This window comes from Halichoerus grypus, chromosome 2 (genome assembly GCF_964656455.1).
Source record: "Halichoerus grypus chromosome 2, mHalGry1.hap1.1, whole genome shotgun sequence".
Taxonomy (NCBI): domain Eukaryota; kingdom Metazoa; phylum Chordata; class Mammalia; order Carnivora; family Phocidae; genus Halichoerus; species Halichoerus grypus.
The window spans coordinates 193,218,448-193,239,615 of NC_135713.1; the positions used below are offsets into that span (position 1 = coordinate 193,218,448).

At 34.7% G+C, this 21,168-nt stretch overlaps 1 protein-coding gene across 9 annotated transcripts in view; it reads right to left on the bottom strand.

The window, feature by feature from the left end:
* Positions 1-21,168, bottom strand: part of CDC27 (cell division cycle 27) — a 74,303-nt gene that overhangs the window by 39,771 nt on the left and 13,364 nt on the right. For all 9 annotated transcript variants that reach the window (XM_078065874.1, XM_078065873.1, XM_078065872.1 and 6 more), the window contains exons 2-8: positions 17,964-18,039; positions 8,139-8,286; positions 6,440-6,565; positions 2,847-2,944; positions 1,950-2,104; positions 1,638-1,849; positions 548-662 (exon numbers count right to left, since the gene is read on the bottom strand). In XM_078065874.1, coding sequence (XP_077922000.1) covers positions 548-662; positions 1,638-1,849; positions 1,950-2,104; positions 2,847-2,944; positions 6,440-6,565; positions 8,139-8,286; positions 17,964-18,039 — 930 coding nt within the window. The remainder of the gene's footprint in view (positions 1-547; positions 663-1,637; positions 1,850-1,949; positions 2,105-2,846; positions 2,945-6,439; positions 6,566-8,138; positions 8,287-17,963; positions 18,040-21,168) is intronic.

The following is a 21,168-nucleotide window of genomic DNA, read 5'->3' on the forward strand; positions in this document are numbered from 1 at the left end:
TTGTTGCAGTATTTACTATAAGGATACTGTCAAATATTTTTTATTTTATTACACATTTACTATAAAGTTACTATACACCTATGAGAATCCGTCATAAAAAACTTTATTATCAGAAATAGCTGGCTTTATGCAAGTCAATTTTTTTTCATGTTAATTAGTACACTTAAAAGATAAATACAGTCGGGACAAGTAAAACAATGGCAGGTGTAATTTCTGTTATTTATATTCAAAGTGATAGAAACCATCTTAATTTTGTTTTAAAAGGGTAAATCAAAAGTAAAAATCTGAATGTTTATTTAGCTACATGCTAAAATAAACTATACTTGGAGGTTATAATTTTACATGGCCAAAGAACAACCAGCTTTATGTCTCCTACTATAACCAGCAGCTTATGACAATGATGGCCTTCTTTTACATTTAGACCAACAACTCTAAGGCAGTAGTCATTATATAAAATTAGATTCTCTCTGAAATTGCCTTTAACAGATTGGAATTGTAAATAAATTTCTTTCATCAACATCAAAACTGCATTTTACATGGAAAATACCTTTTTTGAAGGGGCTCCAGTAGATGGCACGTCAATTACAGAAGATGTATTAGTGTAGTTTTGTAAATAGGATCCATCTCCAGGACTTGGGGTTTCTAATGGCAAAATCCCAAAACTGAGAAGAGGTTGAAATCAAGGTGTCAAAAAGTCATCAAGGCATATATAAAGCAGCAGTATACTTAAATTAGAAGGTCTAAAAGGAAGAGAATGGCAAATCAGTCTTGGGGGCAGTGAGGATCTGAGGGGCAGATTTAAAATAAGCTGTGAATGTAGACTATTCCACCCACCATAACTAAATTAAAAAGAAAAAAAATCAAACAAGGAATTAAACTGAGCAACAACCACTTATCTCAGGAGATTTACTGGAAATGAAGAATGGCTTTGTAAAAGCAAAGATCCAAATGATCAAATTATTTAAAATTCTTGGAATTTATGGGATTTAGACACTGTTCCAGAGACTGTCTCTAGAGACCAATGAATCCATCTGTGGATTCAGGGAGTTGTTGTAATCTCATGGTCATGCTATTTTAGTAACTCTCTGGCCCCGGGACCCAATTCATAGTGTCTGTTCTAACACAGAATTTTTTATTTTGACACTTTTGGATAGGTATCCTCTGGGCTGGGTTCCTGTATTTATACACATATATACCTCTAATAATTTTGACAAAATATTTCCTATTGATAGGTATCAATCCTTCTTCCATGGTTTGGAAAACAGTACTTTAACAATAATCACTGCTGTAACTCTGATTATAACAAAAGCATTGCAACATTTCAAAAGGTTCACTGATATTCACTGACACACAGCCAAAAAGACAGTATCTTTTAACACATACAGTAGCTGAAGAAGGCATATTTAAGAGTTTTACATTTTTCTCTAATATTTAATAATAAATTTTTATCACAGGTATTGTATCTCTTTTACTTCATTTTCAAAACAGAATAGGTCCATTATTGACTTACTAAATGCTTCCATTTCCATAATGATTTAGAAGTTGCTGTTCATATTAATTTATATTACTAATAATATGAATTATTATAGATCATTTACTATTATAGCATATTTTAAAGTATGTTTTGTTTGTCTTACCTTGGGGTTAATGGGCTAAGAGCAGCTGGTCCTCCTAATAAGCTTCGACCAGTTTTTGGTTTATTTTGAACCTGTTTAGATAATATGGAAGTTCCTGTTCCAAGAGGGACAGTATCTGGTGAAATTACAGCTGAATCAATATAAGACACTGAGGAATCTGTATTCAAGGAGTACTTTGAATTGGAAGATTCTAAATTCAGTCTGTTTAATTCCTGAAACAGAAAATTTCTACCATGTCATTTATGATACATTATTTAGGTCATTCTTTCCTGTTTTTCATAATATTTGAACACTAGCATATGATACACTTACAATTGTGTCCTGGGGTGTTTCTGTAAGAACGGTCTCAGGCTGTCTGTGAGATAAACTATGATTAGATACTAGTGTTGTGCATGAGCTGGGCAGACAGTTGCTAAAGTTCTGTAAAGATGTTAATTTAAATGTTTGGTCAGGATCTGGCTTTTCACCTGTAAAGGGAAAAAAAAAAATGTATGCCTCTGAGGAAATGAGGATTAATATCTTTTTTCAAGTATGCACAAATTAGTGGAAATAAGGCCTTATCCAGTGTTTTAAAGTTCTCCTATCTGTTTCAGCTAATCAAATTTACCTCCCAAAAGTCCATCTGTCAATTTATTATAGAAATTTACCCCTCAGATAAAGCTATAAATTTAGAAATTAAATGGAACTACAATAACACTGATTTTAAATATAATAAATCATCAGAAAATGCAGACTTCTGTGTTTCTTTTAAAGCAGAAAGCAACTAGATCTCACTTTACTCAAAGTAAGGAGTGATGGTCGAGAGCTGAAACCCAATAGACAGTAAAGTTTTAAGCACTTCCATGTATACATACACAGTTTTAAAATGATCGTTCATGCATCCTAGAGCACATATACCAAGGCACTCTTTCCCCATACTGTCCAGGTCTTATTTACATTAACAGTTTCTGCTCCAGGCATTCTATTAATTTCTTCCCTTACCTAGAAAGCTAGTGTTATACTCACAATACAACTCATTCTAGAGTACACAAGGCCACATCATTCCTTAAACATGATTCTATTACCTTAATTCTTGTTCTCAATTTTAACAGCCTTTAGCTTTGAAAAATATTTTTCTTGTGAATAATTTGTATCACTTTCCAAAAATTGAGGAGGAGGAAAAAAAGAGTAAGTAGGGGAACCCTCCCCTAGCTGCCTCTACAAACCTACCTATTTCACATAATGATTCAAAGGGGGACCAGAGGAAAGGATTTAAACTAAGGCTCTTTTGGTAACATTCTGATCCTTTGGCAAGCCGATCTGTCTTGCTGTAAAGACAAACAAAGAGATTAGACAAGCTATACAACCCAAAACATTATAAATTTTCATACAAAAAATTAGGTACTGTTATATATGTATTTACAATACATATATAAGTTCTGAGAGCACTCTTCTTGACAAGTCCCTAAATTACCAATTTCCCCTTCTTACCGTTCTCCAATCTCTATTATTTAAGGCAGTTCAAATCAAAAGTCCGGTGAAAGCAAGAACATGAATTGAAAGGAATGTTACCTTAATAAACTATCAACGCCTTCTTGAATATTATAATTGCTTTTAATTTCCTGTCAGATACTAGAATTACTGAAGGAGAGATGGACAATATCTAAATATTTCAGTCTTATTCTTAATTTTTAATGTAATATCCCAGTGGTAATTTTGAAAGTGACTTAAATGCTTTAAATATAGCATTTTTAAATAATCAGATCTTCTAATGAAGTAGAGGTGATGGCTTTTTTTTTTTTTTAAGATTTTATATTTAAGTAATCTCTACACCCAACGTGGGACTCGAACTCACAACTCTGAAATCAAGAGTTGCATGCTCTACTGACTGAACCAGCCAGGTGCCCCGAGGTGGCAGCTCTTAAGGAAAAAAGTTTCCCAAAGAATTGGGGTGAAAAATTATTTAGATGGTACTGGGAAGAAACCAGTTAATCTAAGAACCAGACTTATTATTGGTTGTGTCCTAAACATAGAAGTCTCATAAACTACTGTAGACAAAAAAGACCAATAAAGAGATAAAAAAGAGGGATGCCTGGGTGACTCAGTCGGTTAAGCATCTGCCTTCGGCTCAGGTCATGATCACGGGGTCCTGGGATTGAGTCCCGCATCAAGCTCCCTGCTCAGCGGGGAGCCTGCTTCTCCCTCTTCCTCTGCCTGCCGCTCCCCCCTGCTTGTGCTCTCTCCCTCTCTTGCTCTCTCTCAACTAAATAAAAATTTTAAAAAATCTTAAAAAAAAAGAGAGATAAAAAAGATATCCTAACAAGCTATAGCTATAAAACTACAACAGGTATATATCTAGATTACTGGGTGCAATTTTGGTCATAAGACAGACACATGATGGCTGAAATGAAAAGCCACTTTTTTGGAGCAGAGTTTTCTCCCACTGGATATTTCACCTTGTAATATTTATGATGAATAAAAGGAACCCATCCTTATTCTTTTAAAGAAGGGGGGGAAACCCTTCTTCGTGGTTAAGGCCTGATTCAGCTGTACCTTCAAAGCTTTTAATAATCTTGTTTAAAAATAATTAGTAACACATATATAGTATTTTTGTGATTTTAGCACTTTATTTTGTTTTATTAAACTTTATTTTGAAATAATTTTAGACTCATATACAAGTTACAAAAATAACAGAGTTCCCATGTACCCTACACCCAGCTCCCTCAATGACAACATTTGACGTAACCATAGCACAATTATCAAAACTGGGAAATTGACAATAGCATAAACTAAACCACAGACTTTATTTGGATTTCAGCAGTTCTTACATGCACTCGTTTATGAACAGTTTTATGAAGTTTTATCGCATGTATAGATTTGTGTAATCACCATCACCACAATCAGGATACAGAACTGTTCCAACAGCCCAGAGAAACCACACCTGCCTCTGCACGGCCATACTCTTGCCTCAACTCTACCCTCTGATCTGTTTCTATCATTATAATTCTATCATATCTATGTTTTATGAGAAATTCTGTTGCTCTGCATCCTCACCAGCACTTGCTATTGTCAATTCTTATTTTAGCCATTCTAACCAGTGTGTAGTGGTTTCTAATGGTGTTTTTTATTTGCCTTTCCTTAATAGCTAATGATTTGGCACATCTTTTCATGTGCTTACTTACCATCTGTATATCTTCTTTGGTGAAATGTCCATTCAAATACTTCGCCATATTCTAATTAATTTCCTAATTTCTAATTTTCTTATTATTGAGAATTCAAGAAACAAAACTGTTTCTACCAAGTCTTTCCTACTTACCATCTTACCCCTCCTTCTTTTTTTAAATTTTATTATGTTATGTTAATCACCATACATTACATCATTAGTTTTTGATGTAGTGTTCCATGATTCATTGTTTTCATATAACACCCAGTGCTCCATTCAGTATGTGCCCTCTTTAATACCCACCCCCCTCCCCTCTAGAACCCTCAGTTTGTTTCTCAGAGTCCATAGTTTCTCATGGTTCGTCTCCCCCTCCCATTTCCCCCCTTCATTTTTCCCTTCCTGCTATCTTCTTCTTTTTTTTTCTTTTTTAACATAAAATGTATTATTTCAGATTACCCCTCCTTCTTAACCAGGTAGAACTAATTATTTCCTCCTTCAGACAAAATACTGCTCATATTTTATCACAGCATTTTTATTGTGATGATAAAAACTTACGAACTTCTGAGTTTGAGGGCAGGCACTGTGAGTTATTTATCACATTCCCAGCGTTAAGTACTGTGTCTAGCTAGCCATAAATGGAGGATAGATCTCAAAATTTCTTGAATAAATGACAAGAATAATCATAGTTGCATGAACTAAAATTCATTACTCCAAGTCCTTTTACTAAGATAAATAAATATATTGATATTATATCTTTACTTACTCCTGTTCTCTAAAGAGTGGTGTCATCTGAAAATGAGCCCCAAAATTCAGCCAAATAATTTATTCTGTTCAAAAAGATATTTTCAAGGTTTTTAAAAAACTACTATTCAAACTAGCCTCAATTTATCTTAAAATAGATGCTTTCCTAACTCTTTAGAAAAGCAATCCTCAACCATTTCTCCTACAGTATGTAACAGGTTACATTTATACATGCGATGCACTCCCATGGGCAGCTGGAACAATTCCTATTACCTACTTATATCTCCACCCTCTAGTCCCCAACTCACAATATTTCAGAATAAAAATCAGTGCGAATATTATTATAGTGATGACTTTGAATTCACTCTCACTTGCTTTCAAAAGACTAAATTTAAATAAATGTAAAGAAATTTTAAATACATTTAAAATTCTTTCCAAATCACTATTATTTCAACTACCATTGTAGGAAGTTTCTTATGACATGCCTCAAAATTAGTGTGGTAAACCAGATGGGAATTACTATACTTTATTACTGAAACTTGCCTTCAAGCCTTGTTCTAAGGAGCAAAGGTGATATTTAATATTAGAGAAAAAACTTCACTCATTTCTTTTTCCTCAGTGGATCACATGAAGATATTCTCCTCACCCAAGGTAAAAAAAAAAACAAAACCATATGTGCACTCAATTATTTATTAGGTAGTGTTGCTGTAGCTACTATCATTAAGGCAAAGTGGATAGTCAAAAATGGGATCAACATCTCTACTACTTTATAGGTTTAACAAGGTCATAGAACTAGAAGACTGTGTGACTCTTCAGCCAAGCGCTATTTGATAAACACAGATAATGTAAGTTTTTTTTAATTGCAAAGACTTCTAGCACTGGAAACAATCTTCTGGTAACTTGAATCATTCTTACTTACCAATATACATGTCCCAACAATGAAAGAGTAAAGCAAGCTGAATCACCAAACTCAGTAACAATATCATCATGGCTTTTCTGCTTATTAAACACTCCACCAGATAAGATCTGTTCCCCTTCTGCAAGCCTTTAAAACACAAATTTACAGATTAACAAAAGTCAGTATAAAAAGTACTGTGTGTAAAGACATTCTTCATTACCAATGTACTTCCTTATATGGAGATAGATAAAGTAAGAAGTCCATAGCACCTTTAGAACAGTAATAACCATGTATTTAGAATCACTTGGAAGACTGGGAATTTATGATCTTAAAATTCCAGTCTTGTCTTTAAAAACAGAACCAGTTAAATTTAGTCTCTGTATGTACAAATGTAGTCTGAGCAACATACACATTACTCATGTCAAAAGAAATGGAAGGCCATTATACTGGGGGAAAATGTGAATGTTTCTTCATTAACAGATGTAGTGGTCCTTTTTAGTTCTATAATTCCTTGAAATAGGAATCAGCAAGCAAATTAAACAAGTCTAGCAGATTTTAACTAAAAACTGCATACTTAATGGTCTCAGTCATTTTTAGGTTTACAAATGAAACCTGAATAGCACTTCATTTCTTTTTATTTGTCAATTAATGTTTTCTTGATATAGAAAATCATAAGTGTTCCCCAAAGGAAAAAAAATGACCTGACTTCACTATATATTTTTAGCACATTAGAGTTTGTAATGGTTTCTGTTTTAAAGTTTTTTCCAAACATCATGTGAAAACTCTCAAGTAAGTTTACACAGCATATCCTAAACATAAAAGGTGATATCTATAGTTCTTTTACTGTCAGAGAGACTTTTAAAAAACCATGAATACTTATAAATGGGATAAGAATGTCTAAGGTAAGAATTGGCTTAAGAAATTAGCAAGTTAAATAAATTTTTAAGAATTTAACATTAGAATCTTTGAAGTAAAAATAATTTAATAACATGTTTCAGAAATTTTATAGATATTTTAGTTAGCTTTAATTTAAAAGTCATCAGTTAGACAGTGGACAAATACAATATTATTAGTCTGTGGAGACTTCATGAGGCTTATTTGTGTCCTCTCACTATAAACCTACAAACTAAATTCACATATAGGCTTTTACAATTACCTATTTAGTCACTTTTAGCATTATTGCATCTCTTTCAGCACAGAAAAGAGTTTAACAGAAGATAACTACCTATAATATCTATAGCTGCCTCCAGATTCAGAATAGGGACAGCTGACTTGATTTAATTGTAATGTTCAAAAGAAGTGTTCTCCTGAATCTGCCCCCTTGCTTCAAAGGGGTAGGAGCAGTGGTTCCCAAATAGAATGATCTTGAAAGGCAAATAATTACACAACTACCTAGACACAATGAAGCATTAATCTCAGGTGAACAGGTAAGGAGGTTTTACACTTCAGATAATTTTGGAAAATGACAGGAATTAGTTATAACTTAAGTTTCTCCAGAGTTAAATTCTATTATTTATTATCATAACAATGAAATCTCTCCATAACAAAAATGGTAATGCCACAGGCAACAGTATAAACATTTTAAGTTACTGAAATAGACAAATCTCTACTATCAAAAAAGAGGAGAAAGGGAGTCAGAGTTTAATCTATCAAAAGGATTTTATCCAAAATTTTACAGTGTAAGTAAACAAAATTAGATAGAAAAGATTTAAAAACTTACTTGCTGAGATCAACACAACATTTTGCAAGCAGGTATTTACACTGCGGTGTAGTACAACTGTGTCCTTTCAAGAGTCTATATGCTTTATATGCCTTTCCTGAGCGGTAATAACAGGTTGCCAATAAAAACAAGGCTTCCTCTGAGTGTACTAAGAGCACATATGAAAAAGAATGGCTATTATTCAGTATGTTGAATGGTAATCATTGTTTATCTGGCAATAAACAAGTTTAGCAACAAAATATTAGTCATGTTATTTAATATAAAACGATCATTTATTAATCCAAATCTGAATGAGAAATACTTTACTGATAGAAATCTTAGTTCCCCAAGTCCTGATTACCTTCTTACAAAGAACCAAGGAAATAATACAGTGAAGATAGTCATGGTATTTTCTATAAATCCTTAAGAAAAGTGCGTGCTTGTGCACACACCCACACACCCGCACCTACCTTTAAAACAGACTACCAGTAAACTGTCTTGTTTTTTTGTAGTATTTTTCTAATAGACTCTTTGAGAGAATAGAAGTTAAATTTCATGAGAGGGAAAGTCAGGGTTATAAAGCTAATTATCAATCTGAGATTATTTTCTACATTAAAAAAGGACCAGATTTAAAAAAAAAAAAAACACCCTTATTTCTAACACCAAACATACACTAAATTATATCCAAGATAATTTAAGACAAAAGAATATTCTAAATTGTGAATACCCACAATGTTTAAACATTCAATTGACAGACTTAACACTTCTATAGCAATAATAATTATACCGCCCTGCAATGGCAAGAGTGGAATTATTCAATCTGTCCTCTAGTCTTAATATTAGGAAATGTCCCTTTTTACTTAATGAAATATGGCATTTTTTCCCTTATTTACTGTCTTCCAAACTGACCATCACCACACTTCTATCCTTGCAAGTTCCCAACCAATCCAGGTGAAAGGCTATAGATGAAACAACAAAAGAGATAGAGGGAAAATCACAAATCTGTGCTTCTAAAAATGGGTTATGTAATAATCTCAGTGGGCTGAAGGATATTCTAAACCAGTGGTTCTAAAGTGTGTCCCTCTGCCAGCATCAGCATGACTTGGGATCTTGTCAGAAACAGAAATCCTCAGCTGCATCTCGGACACATTAAGTCAGTAATTCTGGGAGTGGGGCCCAGCTACCTGTGTTGTAACAAACCCTTCAGGTGATTCTGATGCATGCTGAAGTTTGAGGATCATTGTTCTAAAGTACAAGATAAATTTGCCACATCCTCTTGAAAAGTGAACTCCACTCAAAGTTTGGGATTAAAAAAAGTAGTTAACTTCACTCAAAGTTTGGGACAAAAAAGTAGGTAATTTGAAAGTTTACTCTTACAAAGGTTTTTTGGGGGGTCATATACAGATGCAAGCAAAAACTAATAGAACCCTTCCTCTCTAGTCCATCTTATGATTTTTCATGAAACCCTAGTACAAAAAAAATATGCAATGAATGATATGCAGTAAATGATAAGAAATTTTGGCAACATGTTAATGGGATGTACCTAGTATTAGTGCATCAGAAGCAAAAAAAATGAATAGGGAACTCTACTGCAGTGAGAACAAATTGTTAATTTCACTGAACTGTAAGTGCTAATTCACATAAATTAGAAAGTGTGATTTCTTCCTGATTTTGCAAAGGCCTAGTTTCGCCTTATAAGTTTTTAAAAACTATTGATTACACCAATAAACAACAGCTCCCCAAAACTAGTTTAACTTTTAGCCATAACAATCCTTCATCAAATGTTTTGTTTACAAATACCTGATTATGCTTAGGTCCATTTTCACTGCAGTAAAATTCCCTAATAACATAAAGATACCAAATATTCCGTGTGTGTGTGTGTGTGATTTTAGTGTCACACTGCAGTTACCTTTTTGAAGTGTAATAACTTAAAATCTACCAGTTCAGATGGGAATATGGATTGGAAGTTTAAGCACACCTTAAGGTTAATGAAAGGATAAGATATTGAAGTAAATCCAGAACTTGAAGGGTTGTGAAAGACACGGAGAGACCTGGGTGGTTTTCGAGGCTCCCCAGAAATAACTGGACAGTCCTAAACACTGAATCAGTAGTAAGGAGTTATATAAAGCTAAAAAGCATAGACTATTAACAAATGGATTTCATCTGGAACAGTAACTCCAACTGATTGACAGTGGCTGCCTCAAGTGCTGAATTCAGAAAAATTCTAAGGCTGACCATGGCTAACTAGTAAATGTGCAGATATCAAAGTAACAGGACCTAGAAATGGTTATAGATGTCTGCATGACATTTATTTACCATCCTTAGAGCCTTAATTAAAATATGCGATTGGGAATTATAAGGTCCATAATATACTTTATAATCAGAAATAAAGTGAATATTGACTCCACACAGTCACTCTTAATGTAATATCGAGAAATCAATCATGTACTAGTTAAATTATGGTATATCCATATGATGGAACACTCTAGAAGTGTCAAAGAAAAAGAAAGACATAGAAAGATTTCTAGAATGCATTGTTAAGCGAAAAAAGCAAAAACAAAAAAGAAGTTGTGCAGCAATACTGAAACTCCTCTTCTCACAAACAGATTAGGCTTCAAAAACTGAAAGGTCATTTCATGTAAGTCCAAAATAATTAAGAGGGGTTTAGGCTTGCATCCTCCAGATACATTTCCATCAAATTGGAAGGTGAGTTAGTCCCTCAAAGATTTCAAATCAGATAAGACACCTCTTCTTGATGTTGACTTACAATGTAAATGAGCAGCCTTTTTCCAAAGTGGACCAGTTTTGGCAAGACTTAGAAGACTGAGGAGATGAAGGTTCTCTAGCCTTGATAAAGTCTACAATTATCATAGAGAACTGCTTAGAGGTTAGAGTACTCTGTTTGCGGCCTTATCATGAACTCAACATTGTGAGTATTCAAAGGGCATAGAACCTATGAAATCATCTATGATTTGTGACACACTTTTCATCTTGATTATCTTTTAAGTCCTTAAATCAAGGATGGGCAGTACAGCACGTGCATTAGAACTATGGACTCTAGAGCCAAACTGCTTGGGGTCAGATTCCAGCACCACCACTTATTAGCTTCATGACTTATGGCAGGTTAACTTCTCTGTCCCTCAATTTTTTTATCTGTAAAATAAGGACATAAGAGATATTGATCTCGGGGGCGCCTGGGTGGCTCAGTCGTTAAGCGTCTGCCTTCGGCTCAGGTCATGATCCCAGGGTCCTGGGATCGAGTCCCGCATCGGGCTCCCTGCTCCACGGGAAGCCTGCTTCTCCCTCTCCCACTCCCCCTGCTTGTGTTCCCTCTCTTGCTGTGTCTCTCTCTGTCAAATAAATAAATAAAATTAAAAAAAAAGAGAGAGATATTAATCTCTAAGGGTTGCTACCAGGATTAAATGAGTTAATAATAAGAGAGTACTGAGGATAGTACCTGACACATAGTAAGAGCTATATGTGCTATTATTAAATTATCATTGGCTTTCTCCTAAATTTATAATATCTGAATAGTCATTTGATAGTAATATGGGTTATACATACATGACTCTGAGCCACAAGCTCAAATAATTCCATTTCATTACTAACTTTTCTTTTGCTGAAGGATTTCAATTGCCTGGGTGCTGTGCTTTTCAGGTGCTGCATGATTCATTCCATCCTTTAGAGTCATTTCTTTTGTTGAATACCTCATTGACATATACAACTTCAGTATTTTAATATTATTCCCACTTTTTATTTTCTCTAGTTGTTTACATCCTAAATTTCAATACTAACTGGTTTTATATTTCTTGTATATGATAGGGTTAATAATGGTTTAAGATACTTTGAAATCATGCTTAGAGTAAATATACCACAGGTAAGAGGGTGGAGGAAGTTTCAGAAAGGCTCTTTAGTGTTGGTGGGGAGGGGGGAGGGGCAGTGGCCATACATAAGGAGAAAGCAGATGGCCAGATTGTGCAGGGCTTTGCAAGCTCTCTAACGATTTAGGGATAAATCCTCTGAAGCATTTTAAGAAAAGTAAAGAGAATGGGTTGATTTAGGAAGTGGAAAGAGAAGAGGCAGGGAAGGGTAGATATGGGAAAACCAGTTAGGAAGCTTTTTTAGTAAGAGATGTCTTAGATTAGTGTGCTAACATAAATCCAGCTTTGCATGCATTGAGTTTGGTGTGTGTGATGTTTGTGTGAAACAGCTAAGTTAATGCAATGAAACAGTTGAGTCTCGAATAAAAAAAAGGTTGTTGGGAAGAGTTAAGTCTTAATCACTAACACATTATAAAAATGAAAACTATGACAATTAAATAGCATCATCTTTTTCACTGGCAAGCATTTAACTATGATAGTAAAACGTTAGGCCAATGGGCCAGACATCCTTTTGGAGGCCCCCCTCCCCAAATGTAACAAACTGACTGAATTTTTAGACTAGATATATGTATTAAATTTTCCAATAATGACCTAAAAATGAAACATTACGTCACATCATTAGTAGCATTCTGGACATTTCCCCTCAATGATGACCTTAACATAAATTGGTAAATAAGTTTTTTTAAAAATGTTGCCATTTGTAGTCACATATTTCTGTGAGTTTGGGCTCTCAATATCATAGCTTAGAGAAGAGAAACAGATGCTGAACCTTTTACTCTGGTTCACTTCTCTTCAACTGAACCCAATTTACTGAAATCAATACACCCAGTGCAATTTCTACATCTGGCCCATTACTCATTAAGACAGGTAGAAACCGGTGAACAATTTTATGGTAAATACATAAAATGTATTCATACTTAAAAATAAACATTTTGTAGTGTAGGATGCAAAATCTACATCAAGATAGAACACTAGATTTCAAGCAACTGTGAGCTTTTCATGAGGACCCTCAAAATAACTTAGGGAATACATGTTGACACAATGTCTTCAGCTACTTCTTTTTCCTTGCTTTTCACCAGGTACAATCACCAGTCCCATATGGTCTCATAGATAGCAAATTTTCATCTTTCCCCAGAGGCCCTGGGCATTTCCTTATAAAATAAAATGCACACAAAACTTACATCTGGTTAGTTTTCTAAACACAAATAACTCTTCTCTCTCCAAGGACCTACCCTATTAATTGTATTAATGTATTCTTTGCCCATATAGTCTATGACTGTTTCTATTTGTTCCTAACCACCCATTTCTATTCATTCCCAACAGCTAAATATATATAATTACAATTAAAAATCTTAGAAAATTTTAGAGGTACTACATGTTATCTATTAGGACAAGGGGAAAAACTGAATCTATATTCTGTCCAACAGTTAATCAATTAGCAATGGAGAAAAACCTTGGTCAAGGATATCAGGTATTGGCAGCGGGAAGGAAAAATAGGTGCTTACAATGGCAGAAGGGGATATGGAGGGAGATGATAAGATTAGGACAGTTTTTCCAAACAGCAAGTCTCAATTCACTGTGGACTGTGAAATCAATTTAGTGGATATCAACCTGCATTAAAACAGTAACAACAAACACTCAAACAGAAAAATATCAGAGTGCATCGTATATAAGACGAGTAAAAAAAAAATCTGAAAAGCCACTGTATTAGACTATGCTAGGGGAGAGGAACTTGTAAAGGACTTCCTACGTGCCAGAAACCACAGTAGATTATTATAGTTAGTGCTGAAAATGATCGTGTTATATAGATACTTCTTTTCCTAATTTAAAGATGAGGAAAATTAGGCTCGGAATAACTTCTTACCTAAGATCAAATGGCTAATGAACATGTGAGCCGACATTCTCTCTTACACCACTCTGCTTATACCACTGTCTTAGGTGGGCTAACTATACCACTCTTAGGAGAAAGACAAATGGATGACAAGGAACTAGTGAAATTCAAGAATTTGGCTTTCAGAGGGTCCTATCCATCTACTTCTTTAGCCCTACGGGGTGTCTTTCCCTAAAACATAGCAGCTACCACTAGTGGCGTGGGAGGCCACGGAGCAAAAGGGAAAACAGGTTACATCTAGTATACCGACTCTGATCAACTAGTACTGTCAGCCAGCAACACCGTGTCCACAAGAATTCCAAGGCTGGTTCCACGGGAGTAAGTAGTATGACAGATTAGTGATGTCTATCATAAATCAGAGTGGCATGTATTTGCTACCCTTCGTAAAATGGAATCAGAAAGATTTGCCCCTTACTGCCTGTGAACACTGGTCTCAGTTTCTTCCTTTCTAAAATGGCAATAGCAATGTCCACTTTATAGGATTATTAAAGATTAAATAAGGAATTAATATTAAGTATGTAAAGAGCCTAGTACATAGTAAGAAATCAATAAATGGTAGAAGTTATGCTTGTCATTATTATTGAATTAGGACAGTATCTGCTCCTGTTGCACTTAAATTCTAAAATCTTCCCTCATAGAAATAAGAGTCAAACAGAGTGATTAGGTTCTACAGTTAACCCCTGAACAATGAGGGGGTTAGGGGCACCTATCCTGCAGAGTCAAAAATCCTGCAGAGTCAAGTAATTTTTGACTCCCCCAAAACTTAACTACTAAAAGCCTACTGTTGACCGGAAGCCTTACCGATAACAGTCGATTAACACATACTCTGTATGTTATATGTGTTACATGCTGTATTCCTACAATGAAGTTAAGAGATAAGAAAATCCTATTAAGAAAATCATAAGGGTGGGGGCGCCTGGGTGACTCAGTTGGTTAAGTGTCTGACTCTTGATTTAGGCTCAGGTCATGATCTCAGGGTTGTGGGATCAAGTCCCACGTCGGGGTCCGCAATGGGTTTGGAGCCTGCTTGAGATTCTCTCTCTCTCCCTCTTCCTCCCTGCCCCCCTGCCTTCTCTCTTTAAAAAGGAAAAACAAAAACCATAAGGGAAACACATTTACAGTACTGTATTGAAAAAAATTTGCATACAAGTAGATCTACACAGTTCAAATCTGTTGTTCAAGGGTCAACTGTATACTGAGAGAAACTAACACTTACTGAGCAACTTTCTAAGCGTCAAGTGCTGTATCAAACACAGACAGAAAGTGGACTGAACAGCTTTATGCAGATTCATCTGGAATCCTGCCCCAATTCTATGGGAAAACCTAATCGTCTTAACTGGAAACCACTAATTCACAATCTTCTGGAGCCTAACTATAATAAACTAGAAACTGCCAATCCTTTAATCAACAAATTCAAAAAAGAAAGTATAAGACAGCAAAACATGAGGGTTGTGTAGGTATCAATGAAAATACATGTAAGTAGATTATGCAAGATAAACCTTGCTTTTATATAATTGAGCAGAGTAGGGTAACCTATTGCATTATCTTCTAAGCCTCTTCTCACTCTTCCATATCTTTTCATTGGGATCTCAGACTCCTGCTGCACAGATCTTCCCCACTCTCCTCTCTGAACTCTGAACTCCTGTTCGCCCTTGAAGGACCTGACAGCACTCTCAAAGGGATGCTATTTCCCTCATATCCCACTTATATCAGAGTCAAGGTAAGGTTTCCTATTCGCTTTTTTTTTTTTTTTAAAGATTTTATTTATTTGTTTGAGAGATAGAGCAAGCATGAGCAGGTGGGAGGGGCAGAGGGAGAGGGAGAAGCAGATTCCCTGCTGAGCAGGGAGGCCTATGCAGGCTTGATCCCAGGACCCTAGGATCACGACCCAAGCTGAAGGCAGATGCTTAACCGACTGAGCCACCCAAGCGCCCCTCCTCTTTGCTTCTTAAAACTATTTCCAAGCATTACTCTTTGCCTGTTTGTGAAATTCCCTGCTCCTGAGTACATACCTTCTCCTTATAACTCTCAGCTACTAAATTCAGGACATTCTGCTTCATTAATAGAAGAATTTTACAACTGGTTGGCTCATGGTCTTTCGCTCCCATGTTATTCCCATACATCTCCCAATTCAACTTCATCTGGAGTTCTGGCACTTCTCTGTATCTTATTTACCAATCCCCTTCTGTGTTAACTTTCCTATATAGCTTCTATTTCCTGGTTCCAGATCTTGTCTATATTCATAATGTTCTTATCTCTTGTCCTTTCTTGTGACACATGCCTGGCAAACCCCTAATATCTACCTTCTTATGCTTGCAGTTAGGTTACTAAGCACTTGCTACTAGTGTAAAATCATACCACTGAGCAGAAAGATTCCACTAGCAATTCATATAAGAACACACAAAACACACAAAAATAAAGCTCATATGTAACCATAAAAAAAATTAAACTTCTTGGCAAGTAATCCAATGGGAATGTCACAAAAAGTAGAAAAATTGAGTTAAGCAAACACACACCTGAGTAAAAAGAAGGCAGCACCGTTTCTGGTTGGGAAGCCTATCTATAGTAAGATGTCAATACTTCTAAATTAATTTAGAGAATTATATGGTTACAGGTCAGCACTGATCAAAATCTTTGTGAAATTTCAAAGCAATAATAAAACACACATAGAAAAATGAAAGGTAAAAAAGGGTAAAGACTTCTTATCAAAGAATGAATTGGAAAGAAAAAAATGATGGGAGACACGCCTTATGAAATATTAAAATACAATATAAAGTGTTAACTAAAAATGGTATGATATTGGATTAAAAACAGATAATTAATGGAAGAGAGGAGAAATTCTGGAATCAGAACAAAATATTTTTTTAAAATTTAATATAAAACCAAGTAAAATACCATGTGGGAGGGAAAAAAAGCATTGTTTATAATATATAATATTGAATAAATTGATAATATCATGATAAATTCTTTAAATTTTTTTAAACCACCAATAACCACATATTCACTGTAGTGGTAGAAAGATGGTAATTTTCCAGCTACTGAAGCAATAGGAGAAAGTATAAATGACAAAGCTGATGAGTTAAACTACAAAAAAAATTTTAAATATTGAAATAATAAAAACCAACAGAATTAACATTAAAAAGCAACAATCTGGGGCAGATATATAATAAAGATATAGCGCACAGAAATAGAAATAAATTTAAAACAAACACTTGAGAAAATACCCAGGGTCCCTTATAGTAATAAAAATGCAAAACAAAATACCTCACAATTCTCAAGTAAGCAAAAATACATTAAATTGATCAAATCTGATACGTATAGGATTATGAAGGAAGTCTTATGCTGTTAACACCCCAAATTATTATGCCTCTCTCTGATGGGTTACCAACTGGGGAAAAAGTAATTTGTTGTAGAACTGATCACACTGTTTGAGTTGTAAATTTCATTCTAGAATTTATAACCCAAGAAAATGACTTAAAAGAACAAAAAGCTGTACCTAATTATCTATATTACCATCTTAGAAAGAAAATTACAATAATTAATGACAGAAACAAAACATAGATTACCAGCAGATGTTTACTGAACATTTACTACCATGCCAGAAGGCTGTGCCAAGTGCTTTAAATACATTATCTCATTTCATTCTTCAATGTTATGAAGCAATTATTACTATCTTTATTTGATAGATGAGAAATCTGAAATACTCAGACACTGAGCAACTTGCCCAAGGTACACAACTGCATATTTAAGTGACAGGGTTAAGGGTTTGTACCAAGGCTATAGACTAAATTCTTGCCCTTAGCCACAGAATATAGACTTTTCTAACAAAAAACTTGGAAAAAAATATCTAAAGTTGGAAAATGATTAAGTAAATCATAGTGTAAAACCTGAAACAACTCTACAGTTATTAAAAGTAGCATATAAGATACAGGAAAAAGGTTTTAAGAATTAGTGCCAATCCTAAAGAAAAAACAAAAGTGATCCCCAGAATCTTGTTATATATGTCATAAGAAATGACGGAATTCCATATATTTTATTCACTTATGGTTCTATAGAAATGAAGAGATTACAAACCTTCAGCATACAGTCGTTCTGCAAGGAAAACTGCATCTCGGTAAGCATAGTGGTTTAGTGCTTGCCATATAGCAGCCTGAAAGTAGAGGAAAAAGAACATAAATATACAAACAGAGAGAGTTTCAAAGTAACTCCTAGCAGAGCCTTGCATATAGTAAACAAATCAACAACCCTAGTTTAAGTAATAAAACGTTAATGCCCATCATGCAAACTCCATAGTTTGCTAGACAAGGCTCTTCACAGTATGGCTCCTAACATATCTGAATTTATTCACTCAACTCTCCATGGACATTTAGGCCTCTGTGCCTTTGTACTTCCTTTTCCCCCACAGAGGAATGTGGGCTCCCTCACCTACCTCCTTTTACAGAACTGCTCATCCCTAAAGATCCAGCTTAATTAACATCTACTTCATGAAGGTTTCCTAGCTGATTCCTAGCCATTTTTTTGATAAACACATCTCTTCTAGTGAAGCACTCACATTTTGTTATAATTACTTGTTTACAGGTCTGCCCAAACCACTAAACTATACTGCTCTAAACTTACAACAGTGGTTTAAACAATTTTTCATGATATACAAGAAATGTATGTCATCCTCCCCAAAAACTTCCCCACCTATTACCTTTAATGCTACCCTGTTCTCACCCTCTCAAGAAAGCATATTAGGATACAGATAAGTAGAGCGACTATAAGAATAACCTTTAATCTATTTGAATATATTTTTCTATTTTTTTATTTTATTTTAAAAAAGATTGGGGCGCCTGGGTGGCTCAGTCGTTAAGCGTCTGCCTTCGGCTCAGGTCATGATCCCAGGGTCCTGGGATCGAGTCCCACATCGGGCTCCCTGCTCAGCAGGAAGCCTGCTTCTCGTTCTCCCACTCTCCCTGCTTGTGTTCCTGCTCTCGCTATCTCTCTCTCTGTCGAATAAATAAATAAAATCTTTAAAAAAAAAAAAAAAAATTAAAAAAGATTTTATTTATTTTGAGAGAGAGAGAGAATCTCAAGCAGACTCCAAGCTGAGCATGGAGCCTGACACGGGGCTTTATCTCACGACCCTGAGATCATGACCTGAGTCGAAATCAAGAGTCAGACTGCTTAACCGACTGAGCCATCCAGGCACCCCATATTTTTCTTTTTTAGAGTTAGAAAACATATCTATAAAGTATATATCAAAAGAATATTTTAAGTAATAACAAATGAAAACATTTAGACCCATGTGCTTCCTGTCTAGCTTAAGAAATAAAATATTACCAATATACTTGAAGGCCCCTCCCTATGTGCTCATCAGTTACATAACCTCTTTCTGAAACTACCACCCTGAATTTTGTTAATCTTTAGGTTGTCTTTACAATTTGTATACATATGTATGTATCATCTTTAAGCAATGCAACATTTAGTTTTCCCTGTTTTTGAATTTTAAATAAATACAAAATAAATATAATCATATTGCATATATTCTGCTATGATTTGCTTTTGTAATCCAATATTATATTTTAAAAATTCATTCTCAATCTATGCAGTTGGAGTTCATTCATTTTGATTGCTGAATAAATATTTCCATTGTATAAATATACCAAAATGTATTTTATCTATTTATGGCATATGAACATATGGGTTATTTCTAGTTGTTTTTTTCCCCCCAGTTATAATAGTGCTGCAAAGAACGTTCTCGTTTGTCTCTTGGGGTATCTGTTTAAGAATCTTTCCAAATTAGGATATATATTTAAGAATGAAATTATGGGGCTGCTGAGTTCATGTTCATATACATGTTCATCTTTACTAGGTTACGCAAATTATTCCCAAATTGTTGGTTTAATTTATACTCCTACCAAAATGCATGATTTCCCATTATTCCACATCCTTGTCTACACTACATACTGTCAAAAACATTTTTAAGTGTGTTTATTTATTTATAGTAATCTCTACACCCAATGTGGGGCTCGAACTCATGACCCTGGGATCAAGAGTTGCATGCTCTACTGACTGAGCCAACCAGGTGCCCCTAAATTTTTTCATTTTTACTAGTCTGATAGATATAAAATGCTTATCTCGTGTCTTTTATTAGCATTTCTCTGAATATTTAAATGAGGCTGTGTTCATTGGTAATTTAGTTCATGTTTATTGGTCTTCTGGCAAACGCGTGGTTATGTGTCACACATTTTTCTGTCAGGTGATTTACCTTTTCTTACTATTTTACCCAGCATTTTTAGAAGCACTAAACCAGAGAGGTTTCTTTTAAGTTCCAGTGTGTCATATAACACTAAGTTTTAGTCTATCATATAAATTATGTATATATAAATTATGTGTTCATATATATTTATGTTTTGCCTAGCATTTTTAGGAGCACTAAACCACAGGAGTTTCTTTTAACCTCTCTCGGTTTCTTTTAACTTTTAGACTATCACAAGATATAAAAGTCATCAATTAATTTTTTAAAAATTCATAAACTTATAAATTGAGATATCTTACAACTGATCATGATACAACAGCATTTTTTTTATTTCTAGCATGTATACCAGCTCATAATTTATTGAATAATTTACTAGAGTTACAATAAAACTAGCAAGATGGGATTACCTAATGAAGACCACTAGCTAACATTGTTAACAGTAAAGCTAGATTACATTATAACAAGTAATTAATATGCCTCGGATATAGTAAAAGCTCAAACATTTGAATGAATAAGCAAATGTTTAATAACATTTCTATGGGCATTATTATTATTTTAAAAGATTTTATTTATTTATTTGACAGAGAGAGACACAGCTAGAGCGGGAACACAAGCAGGAGGAGTGGGAGAGGGAGAAGCAGGCTTCCCGCGGAGCAGGGAGCCCGATGTGGGGCGCGATCCCAGGACCCCGGGATCATGACCTGAGCCGAAGGCAGACGCTTAACGACTGAGCCACCCAGGCACCCCTCTATGGGTATTATTAATTATAATTTTTTATATTAAAATCCTAGTAGTAGTTGATGACTTACTTAGCCCAAGGGTGTATTTTTCTATTTCCTCAAGAAAAAAATGGTAAATGAATTTCATTTGGGGTCTCTAGATCCTCTTGTTTAGGCTTACTGTCTATACAGTCTAAATTTTTTAAAGTCTCAGAGATGTTAATTTGGCCATTTCCATCCAGACACAAGGGAAAGGAAGGAGGGAATTTAAATTTAACTTTGAATAAACTATACTAACCCAGGCAGCATTTTCCCCCTA